Raw genomic sequence first — 10,693 nt, forward strand, 5'->3', positions numbered from 1 at the left:
ATTACAATAGGCCATTTCCTCTGTTTCAAAACGAGTCTAAGTGCGAAACCATTCATAAGAAAATGAGTTTCACCTACAGGTCCATTTTCATGCAAATCAAACTCATTTCATTTGAATGGTTTTGCAGGTAGACTCGTTTTGAAACAGAGGTAAAGGGTAACTCGGAAATGGCCTATTGTGTAATATTCCTATCCACAGAGCTTATTCCCGGGGGGGGGGGGGTACTTGACCTAAGTTTAGGTATAGGGGTGCCGCTGGAGGTTTGAAACCCTGACCCTGTTTAGGACAATAAAAACTTAAAATGCCTACCCTGTGTAGGACAACACCCCCTATTCTAAGACCCTATTTAGGACAAAGGACAACATCAACAATCATTTACGCTTTATTGTGATTGCGTCCCATACGCGATGTTTGAAGCATTGAAATGCAAAAACACCTATCCCACCGAATAAAATAATGCTTTTTATTGAAGCGAAAGCGAAAACAATGTAAATACATGGACGACAGTCTTGCAGCCATACCCTGTCTAGGACAGCTTCAGGCCCTGTTTAGGACAGAGGAGCTTGAAATTATATACCCTGTTCAGGACCGGAGGAGTCAAAAACCATACCCTATCCAGCGGCACGTCCCCGTATAGGCCATATATGGGAGTGCCCCCCCCCCGGGGGCTTATTCATCATTCATGACATTTATCCTCCAAAGTCGCTATCGAGTGTGATACAATTCGCATTAGATACGTGCATTACATTTATTAGATGCCAATTCAAACCGAAACAAGTTATGACTAAAATATAAATACCTGAATCTACGTTCACCATGAGAAAAAGTCAGCAAATAAAAATGTAGTTTGCTCCTTAAATTAGCCCAAAATGAATGAAATTTCTTTTTGTTATCAGCCTGGATAAATGTATCTCTTGATTAATAGCTCAAGCTTTTAAATATGGTACTTACAGTAGGGATTTTATCAAAAAAATATTAATCTTTATTCACGAAACAGATAGAGATCTAGAGAACAATTCTGTTCACAACTGCCCGATTTTACATCATTAGCCTGAGCTAAAGAACAAGAAAACAAACAACGAATGCAATGGTCTTGTACTGAAATTTGTGCTGCTGACGCTGCATTGAAGGCGACATAAAATATTCTCCTGACCCTCACCGGTGCACTACGTTAATAAGGAGTCTATAAACTGAAACTACATTCAACAAAATGCAAAAACATTTTTGACATTTTTAGTCCCGTCGTCAGGGTCACGGTTGAGTAATTGTCAGAAAAGCATCTTTACTAAGCAGATGCAAATTGCTGCAAATTATTCTGTTGTTGCGTGACAAATATTCCTCGCGACTCTATACGCCCCCAAAACGTAACAGCCATGAAGATTTCAGCATCTGTTCAGTATGCGGGCGTTGCTGCTGTTTTATTTCTTGTTATTTATCTCCTTGTGAAGAGATTTACAAAGGGAAAAAAGAACAAGAGGCCCGCCAAGCCTGGTACAGTTGTCTTACATCAGTTCCCTCCGTTCGATCCGGTTGTGAGTGCTAGTCCGCCATGTTTAAAATTGGAAACGTTTCTTCGGATGACAAAGATCCCGTACGAAAACGAACACGGTTTTGAGTTTTCCAAGAAGGGAAAATTGCCGTGGATCGAGTTTAACGGGCAAGAAATCGCCGACTCTAATTTCTGCATTGAGTTTCTGAAGAAAAAATTCCAAGTGGATATCGATTCCCATTTGAGTACCATAGAAAAAGCCATTGCTCACAGCATTCGTACGATGTTGGAGGAAAACACTTATTGGTAAGCGTTAAGTTCTTATGTTAGGCGTTTAATTGCTTGATATGTTGGTATAGGCTTCGTGTGTGATAGTCGGAAATTTGTTAACCCTTTTAAACAGGGTTAAGCAAGGCTACCAATCCGGGTACACGAGCTTACCTTTTACAACGCATATGTATTAGCATAATAATATGTGCTCCTTTTAATATGCCAGTGAATAGTATTCCGTAAGCATTTCTGTCTTCATTCTTCAAGGTTTTTTTTTCGGTGATAGATGTTGCGTTCCAAACAAGTCAGTCCAGTCAGTCTTGTTTTCTAAACAAGTCCAGTCACTGGGCATACAGCAACAACAACAAACTCAGAGACTCAAAGGACAGTGCAGAATGCACTGGAGCCGATCAATTGAAAGCATGATGTAAGTTAAGTCAAGTAGCCTTCAGCCTAAAATTTAAACATGGTTAACACAGTTTGTACTATTTTTCTTGCTTTGTCGATTGGCAGGACCATTGTGTACTACCGTTGGTGTTCTGACTACGCACCGGTTATCAGAGAGAAGTGGTTCGGCGATGTCCCCTTTCCAGTCAGACATCTGCTATTTTACCTGATGCAGAGGCACATCAGAAAGGATTTGTGGTCACACGGCATTGGTCGACACTCCGAACAAGAGCTGTATAGAATAGGTGAGAAAGATTTGCTAGCGGTGTCGGAAATTTTGGGCCACAAGAAATTCCTGTTTGGAGAGAAGCCTTGCCTAGCTGATGCAGCACTGTTTGCTTTCATTGCTGCATTCACCTGGTATAATCCAGAAAGTCCCTTAGGTTTATTCACCAAGTCTAAAGCAAAGAATCTTGACGAGCACGCCAAGAGAATGAAGGAACTGTACTATCCCGACTGGGATGAAATCATTTCCAAGAAACCTAAATCTGGTTAAAGACGATAACCATTTGCTTTCTCAGGCTTCCCTTTCTCGGAGACGAGAAGGCGAACAATCTAGTAATGGCACGACGCATTTTCCTTACAACTTGCAACGCAACATTTTGTTCCCTTGCAGCTCGCAAAAGTGGTATGTTGCACAAGTATCGTAAAAAATGCCGTTTTGTATTAGTATTGTAAGTAGTGTGCTGGTAATTGTTAGTAAGGTGTGTTTCAATAAATAAATAAATTAAATAAATAAATAAAATGGTATTCTTGGTTTGGTACTAATAAAAATTTAAGTTTTATTTGCGGTTGCTTTGCGTTTTGTGCTTTGCATAAACACCGATGGTGAAGCCAAGTGGGTGAAATTATGAACTTTCAGTCGGTCTTGCTTGTGTTTCTTCCAAAATTTCACTTGGAATTTGTACCTTGTGAATAAAAGTAGTGCTTTGTTGTCCCGGATTATGGGCTAGAAGCGGCAAATGTTTTTTTTTTAAAGAAGCCATCAGTTAACGAAGCCGTCCTCCGTTCACGCACGCCAACTCTTAATGTTGAAAGTTTCCGCCAAGAACGTGGACATCGAAAAAGTCCCCCTCGCGAACTTCTACTGTCCTCTAACCGTCCTCGAGGTTAGCCGTCCAGGTATCATAAAGTCCCTTTTGTGATAAGTATCTGTCAAGACGACACTTGAAGTAGACCTGTCATGAAATTTGACCCTACCCTGTTAATACGGCCACCCCGTTAATACGGCCAAATATCCATTGCCGGTTCTCAATTAATCGCATCGATCGTTTCTATCGCCTCTGTCACTTCAAAAAGTTTTCTTGCGATCGGCCAACGGAACACTTCAACCTAAGGCCATCCTAATAAAATGTTTCGTTCCCCATCGCCCCGTCTCTTGTGATGGTGGGTGGGTCGGTCGGGCAAAAAAAAAAGAAAGGGGTCTGGGTTCATTTAAGAAGCCAGGAGATGCAGAAGCGAAAGATTTTGTTTCAGTCGATTTCGCTGAGAATGTTGGAACAATCGTTAATGCCCTTGGCACGAAACAGCCTTAGAAAAACTTAGTATTGATGTTAATTAAAGACAAGGACATCACATACCAATTGCTGTTAATAAAACAAGATCGTGTGCTTGTAAATTAAAGTACTTACCTCTGACTAGTAAATCTGGATTTTTTTTTTTACATTTCGAAAAAAATGGGTCGGTCGGGCGATGGGAAACGAAACATTTTATTGGGATAGCCTAATGCAAAATAAATGGCATTCCCGTCGTCAGGGTCATGGTTGATTAAAGTCACGAAAGCCACATTCACATACATATATACACCAAGAATATGCAAATTGCTGCAATTACTCAAGCTTAGCTTATTCTATTGTGCATTAAAAATACGTGCGCCTCCAAAACGTAACAACAATGAAGATTTCAGCGTCTAATCTGTATGCTGGCATTGCTTCTGTTATATTTCTTGTTATCTATCTCCTCGTGAAGAGATTTACAAAGGGAAAAAAGAACAAGAGGCCCGCCAAGCCTGGTACAGTTGTCTTACATCAGTTCCCTGAGTTCGATGGTCCACCGGTTGTGAGCAGTAGTCCGCCATGTTTAAAGTTGGAAACTTTCCTTCGTATGACAAAGATCCCGTACGAAAATGAGCGTGGTTTTGAGTTTTCAAAGAAGGGGAAAATGCCGTGGATCGAGTTTAACGGGCAAGAAATCGCTGATTCAAACTTGTGCATTGAGTTCCTGAAGAACGAATTCCAAGTGGATATCGATTCTCATTTGAGCGCCACAGAAAGAGCCATTTCTCACAGCATTCGTACGATGTTGGAGGAAAACACTTATTGGTAAGTGTTGAGTTCTTATGTTAGGCGTGTAATCGCTTGTTATGTTGTTTAGGTTTGTGTGTGATCATGCACAGAGAAAAATAGGGATTACGTAAAATAAACTGTTGTTAAAGTCTAGATAAAGTTATTATTATATGTTCTAAGGTAGTTAAACCGTTCTTACGGTACCGGTGTAAATGTGACTGAAGTAGAGTAAAGGCGTACTAAACTTGGGTGTAAAGCTGGCATAAATGTCAGCTTAAAACGTAAAGCTGATAAAATTCCAAATTTACACATTTTTATTTTAGCTTTACACCACTGTAAAGTTATGTTTTCATGATGTGGCGGTTCAGGTGGTTCTGACCACCATGTACCTGCAGTTGTTCTCGGCAGACCCTAGTTTAACTTCTCGGTCGTTCTTGTAAATGGCCAACTGGTCCGCCTTCCGGCAGCTGAGATTTTAAAGATTGTTATGTTTATTTTAAATATATTTGTCTTGTTTCAGTTTGAGTGGCGTGCCTGAGATCGACTGAGAACTAGCTTAGTGCACTGACCACTATAAACAACCGTGACAATGAACTCAGTCTATACTCTTTTTGTTTTCCTGCCCGTCAACAGGACCATGTTGTACTACCGCTGGTGTTCCGACCATGCACCGGTTTTCAGAGAGACGGTTTTTGGCCGTCTCTTCTTGCCAGTCAAATATCTGGTATTTTACCAGTTCCAGAGGCGCTTCAGAAAAGATTTGTGGTCGCATGGCATTGGTCGACACTCCGAACAAGAGCTGTACGGAATAGGTGAGAAAGATTTGCTTGCGGTGTCGGAAATTTTGGGCCACAAGAAATTCCTGTTTGGAGAGAAGCCTTGTCTAGCTGACGCAGCACTGTTTGCCTTCATCGCTGCGTTTACATGGTATAATCCAGAAAGTCCGCATGCTTTACTCGCCAAGTCTAAAGCAAAGAATCTTGACGAGAACGCAAAGAGAATGAAGGAACTATACTATCCAGACTGGGATGAAATCACTTCGAAAAAACATAAATCTGGTTAAAGACGAGAACTGTCTGCTTTCTCAGTTTTTTCCTTCTCGGAGACCATAAAGGACATGTTTCACTAGGCAATTTTCCTTGCAACTTGCAACGCAACATTTTGTTGCCTTGCAGCTCGCAAAAGTGGTATGTTACACGAGACAATTTTCTAACTTGGCATTTTTAATTGCCAAAAATATCCATGTGCAACATACCATGCACTTTTGCAATCTATGATGCAACAAAATGTTGCTTTTTGAGTTCCAGGAAAGTGGAATTATCCATTACAATGTTGCGAGATAGTTGCACGTCTGACGTCATTCGCAACTTGCAACGCATGCAATTTTGTTAAAATCAGCCAATCAAAACGCATCATATATCCGCAGGAGTTAAGATGATTAATGCGACTTGCAATGGTTTCGTCGTCATCGTTGCGTTGCAAGTTGCAAGTTGCAAGTTGCATTGCCTTAAAGATCGCGCTCAGATTTTACCCGTTGTTCTGTTCTTGTAATTAAATTTCGTCTTGCAATTTTTATAATTTTCTCTTGCCCCAATACATGTACATCTATGATACCTTGTTCGTCTTTCGTACGAACGACTCACAATATTTCAATGAGTACATAATTAGAAACTTACGTACTTGAAACGTTCGTTTTTCCAATATTTCTCATTCGGCAGTTAGTTTTTTTTGTCTAATAAGGTGTGCTATAACCTAAAAACTTTGTTATTTCTTTTTTATGCACTTGAGTAAAAACCTCGATCATTTACCGTCCATAACTGCGACGGCGCGCGGTTTTCAGTGGGAGCGATTTTTATCGTCTCGACGGGCGTTTAAATCATTTGCATTTTCAAAAGTGCTGAAGACCGTCAGTCATGCATAACTGGACGAACTGAATGTTCAATTTGGATCCGCCAATGCATTTTGCGGGTTTCTTTGTAAAAATCGTAGTACAAGTAAAATCTTGTGAAGTTTACAATGGTTGACTGATTCTCGAAGTATATTTATCATAAACAAATTACAGCATAGAAAGTTCTTTTTACGGATTCTTATTCACTTGTCGCAAAATTTGAAAAAATAACTCGTTTGCTGCGCTCACTCGTTCGTAAAGTTTTGCAACTCGTGAGTAAAAGTCCGTACGTCGCACTTTCTATTAAGTAATCCATATTTATGGAAAAGAACCTCAATATATACGAAACTAGGTCAGATAAGAACAGGAAAAATCGCGTGGTTTCGTCTGAATATTAAGTTAAGGGTTTCAGGAAGAACGCCGCCTTTCCACCCAATTGCCCAGGGGTGGGGTGGTGGGAGAGGGGTTATACAGATTGCAGTGCGGTAGAAGCAGCTTGAAGTGCGGTATATCTTCTTGTTGACATTGTGAGTAAGGGATCGGTCTATACGATGAAACGAGCGCAAGTTAAGTGCTAAAAAGAACTCTTGTCACATACTTTATTGAACGTGGGAGGTGAGACTTATAATAGCTATCACCAACAATTCCATTCTTTTAACATCTCATTCCATTTGTATAACAAATTGTAATAGGCATATCATATCAAAGACGGGATCAAAGACTTGTTCAGCTAATGGAAACTACATTCTGATAGTTTAAAAATATAATTTTTTGGCACGAGGATTTATACAAAGGTTCTAGAAAAAGAGGTTTTCGAGCGCCGAAAGAACGAGAAATTCAGCTAATAAACAATGACAGATGTTTGATGAAAAGTCAATGATTGCCAAAAATAAAGCATTTACATACTTAAATGTTTAGCACTGCCCAAAAACGTGATGACCTCAGCACGCCTTAGACACTCGTGTGGCTCACGGCTATTAGTGTAGAAAACGCGAAAACCATGCCTGGATTGTTTTCAATCAGACAAAAAATGGACGAAAAAACAACAATTTTTCGGCATATTTTTGAGACTTTGACGGACCACCGTTGATAAATCGTTGTTCGCAGGTTCTTTAGTGCTGAAAAACGGTGAAATGTTACATGTACCATGTGTACGACACTGTTCTGCTTTTACATGACAGGCGGCCGTAATATATTTGCACGACATAATTAGGAACAGTTGAATTGAGTTCACGATATAGCGTTAGCAAACCTGTTGATGAGACAACAGATAGCGTTTTCACCCTGGGAAATCGCGGTGCAGCTCTGCGCCCTAGACTTGCACCAAGTCGCCTTCTTGGGGGCGAGGGGCACGCCCGGAGGGAAGACGCGGAGGAGAAAAACGGCGGAAACTCTGCGCCCCCGTGCCGACTACAGAAAACTGATATTTGTCGTATAAAATGCCCGGGAAAATGGCAACACTATAACGGGGACAATCCGAAGATCCTTGTAAATGAGGAGGAAGATTCTACGAACAATTAAGCTGCAGTGGAACAGCCACTTTTTTGCCCGAGTTATTACACTTATTACATGTACAGAACCTCTTTAATACAGGCCACATTCTGGTAGCCCCCTTGCTGACCGAATTAACGGGCTTCCACTGTATACATAACTCCTGAAACCGACCCACAGTTTTCATTGCATTATTAAGGGTGTTTAATTTGAACCCACTATTTGTTTCATTTGTTCAGCTAAAGTTTTAACAGCTTTTACGAACACTAAAATAAAAACATTTTCTCAGGATGTGAGTATCGCAACATTTGATTATGCCGGCTCAGCAACAGGCTTGCTGTTCGCGCGATCCCGCGGGAAAGCCCATCATCGAAAACGACCCACAATGGCCAAAGCCTTGGCGCGGCGGTGGCGCCGACAAGCGGTAGATAACTCAGTCCTCATGTTGACATTTTGATCATTCTTAGGCGTTATCAACCGAGATAACACCAAGAGACCTTTATGAGTGAATTTCCTCTCAAAATACACTCATATTGATGTTGAAATGTTATATGTACACAAACAAGACCCTACAATGACCGTGTCTGACAACTTCGTCTTGCACGCAGTTTCGTGTTCATACCCGAACATTCCCTTTATTCAATAAAAGAGAGCTTAAATAAAGTTAAAACCCTTCACAGGATATTTTTCTCGTAAAGTAAACAGGTATTAAATGTTCCCCAGTGAAATGTAGCAGGGCTTTTAATCTCACACGAAGATTACCGTATTTCAAGGTCACGTGATACGTGCAAAGATGACACATGCAATCTAGGGGTCACTTTAAACAAGCTCAACTCATGCAATTAAATCGCATAATCCTTCTATAGAGTTCAGCTTAAATACGTTTAGCTTTCGAAATCGATGATTCAGAGCACAACAAGTAAAGAGTAAAGTCAACCCTGAGAGCAAAACCGTTTGATATTGGTAATCATTCCAAAGTCATAAAACAAATTCTGGGACAAAAACAAGTCACGTACCGGCAAGTGAACAGTATGGCTTTGGACATTCACGGGACAACCGTCGTGCGAAAGAAAATAGCTTCTTTTAAAAGCAAGATACAGGCAGCGGAAAAAAGAACTGAAAGGGCTAAAGACAGCCTGAATCGTGTGGAGGAGAGCTTCAATAGAACTATGGGCATGAAAGCAAAAATCGAAGATCAAATTTGCAAGCGGGACTCGCAACTAGACAGAGTCGAGACTCTTATTGTTAGCTTGCAAGGCAAATGGAAAGCACTGATTCGATTTCGCGAAGAAACAAATAACGGAGAACGTAAAGAGACAAATAGTAGCCAGCACATTCGCGAAATCAATACCACGATTGCGACATTCGCCGAGCGAACGATAATCGCCGAAAGGAAATATAAAGCGAGCGCTGACAGAGAACACGCTTTGCTCAGGCAAACGGAAAGGACTCGAGAACGCTGCACCCGGTTTGAGACAAGCGCACGAGCTCTACAGGAACAATTATCAGCTGTACAGGAGCGTGTGTGTACCTTAGAACAGCAACGACAATCACGGAACACGCGTAAACTTCAAATGGAACTTTTGGAGGACAAGGTGAAGCGAACGCTCGCACGAGCTCAAGTACATGAAAACTTAGAAGCTGAACTCGAGAATCGAATCATCGAGTTGGAAGATCAAATCGAAATGTTCACACAGAAAAAGAAGCGAGCTTCAAGCATCCTCGCCGAGAAAAACAACCACAAATCGATGGAATCTTGGACCATTACCGTGTGGCTTCGAAGATCTAGTCTTGTAAGTAGGTCGCCAATTCCCAATTTCGCTAATCCGAAAGGCAGAACCGCAAAGGATGCATAAATCCCTTAATCGTAAAAAATCCGTATGCTTATCTACGTAAAGAGGATTAACGCCCAAAGACATATAAAAATGTCTACTCGCAGATGTGTTTTATTTTCATTTTGATATCGTACGGGAATTGGTGTCGCCTATATACCTGAACATTAGTGTCGCTTCAAAAATGTTTTACAAGATTTTACCGAAGAGCTAGTGCCGAAAATATTTTGTCGATTTCATGTAAATAGATGTTTTTTCGCACTCATTTAGTGTAAAACTAAACTCGGTATCATAGCGTAGACATTGAAATAAAAGCTAATGAATACGAAAACTTGACGTCGTCCAAGTGTGATATTTTTGGCGTGTATTCCTATTGATATCTCGAACTCTATGACCCTGCAAGCCTTTGAGATTCTTGCACCTCCAAAGGAGAAATTTAATACATGGGCGACGACCGCAGAGAAACCTAGAACAAATGCACAACGGGATAAGAAAAACAAAGAAATGAATAGCAGAAAGGTTTAGCTTACATAAAAAAACACGTTTTTTTTTATGAGTGAGGATTGTGAAAGAAGTGTTGATTTATAAGTATTGCATTACAACTGAAAATTTTACACAAGTACGTTCACATATCTTTTGAAATTGCTTTTAATTATTTCCTGATTGTAAAAAAACGATTGTGATCTTAAAGCCATAGAAAATAACATTTAATTGTCAAAAGAACAAAAGATTTTAACAATTTCAATATCAAAAGAAAAAGCCCGAATGACGCCAAATTACTAACACTAATGACTCTTTTGTTTTACGTTGCACTTTTAAAATGGATTAAAAGAGAAAACGACTTGAAACAATTAGAAACAATGCATCTCTTGAGCTTGTTAAAACCACAAAGCCAGTTCCACTTGAGATAGCCCAAATAACAGAACTTTTTTCTTAGTCTTGTGTGGTCTATAAGTTCTAGTTTTTCAGTCACCACTGTTTCGCGGCAACT

The 10,693-nt window shown here is 40.3% G+C and overlaps 3 protein-coding genes across 3 annotated transcripts; all 3 read left to right on the forward strand.

Moving 5' to 3' along the window:
* The first annotated feature begins 842 nt into the window (after positions 1–842).
* LOC144665989 (failed axon connections homolog) lies at positions 843–2,907 on the forward strand. Its single transcript, XM_078527322.1, has 2 exons — positions 843–1,795; positions 2,273–2,907. The coding sequence occupies exons 1-2, from the start codon at positions 1,374–1,376 to the stop codon at positions 2,700–2,702; spliced, it is 852 nt and encodes a 283-aa protein (XP_078383448.1). The 5' UTR covers positions 843–1,373; the 3' UTR covers positions 2,703–2,907.
* A 1,192-nt stretch (positions 2,908–4,099) lies between these two features.
* LOC144664929 (failed axon connections homolog) lies at positions 4,100–5,554 on the forward strand. Its single transcript, XM_078526127.1, has 2 exons — positions 4,100–4,527; positions 5,125–5,554. The coding sequence occupies exons 1-2, from the start codon at positions 4,100–4,102 to the stop codon at positions 5,552–5,554; spliced, it is 858 nt and encodes a 285-aa protein (XP_078382253.1).
* Positions 5,555–8,793: 3,239 nt separating this feature from the next.
* On the forward strand, positions 8,794–10,091 carry LOC144665599 (uncharacterized). The gene has a single exon (XM_078526854.1). The coding sequence runs from the start codon at positions 8,902–8,904 to the stop codon at positions 9,724–9,726; it is 825 nt and encodes a 274-aa protein (XP_078382980.1). The 5' UTR covers positions 8,794–8,901; the 3' UTR covers positions 9,727–10,091.
* The last annotated feature ends 602 nt before the right edge of the window (positions 10,092–10,693 follow it).

This window comes from Oculina patagonica, chromosome 9, assembly GCF_052425735.1.
Source record: "Oculina patagonica isolate OP01 chromosome 9, crgOcupat, whole genome shotgun sequence".
Taxonomy (NCBI): domain Eukaryota; kingdom Metazoa; phylum Cnidaria; class Anthozoa; order Scleractinia; family Oculinidae; genus Oculina; species Oculina patagonica.

Bases quoted from the DNA above. Each gene is read 5' to 3' on its own strand.
- LOC144664929 (XM_078526127.1), top strand. From the start codon at position 4,100: ATGAAGATTTCAGCGTCTAATCTGTATGCTGGCATTGCTTCTGTTATA. The intron at 4,528-5,124 runs GTAAGTGTTGAG...GCCCGTCAACAG, and splicing joins TTGGAGGAAAACACTTATTG to GACCATGTTGTACTACCGCT.
- LOC144665599 (XM_078526854.1), top strand. From the start codon at position 8,902: ATGGCTTTGGACATTCACGGGACAACCGTCGTGCGAAAGAAAATAGCT.
- LOC144665989 (XM_078527322.1), top strand. From the start codon at position 1,374: ATGAAGATTTCAGCATCTGTTCAGTATGCGGGCGTTGCTGCTGTTTTA. The intron at 1,796-2,272 runs GTAAGCGTTAAG...GTCGATTGGCAG, and splicing joins TTGGAGGAAAACACTTATTG to GACCATTGTGTACTACCGTT.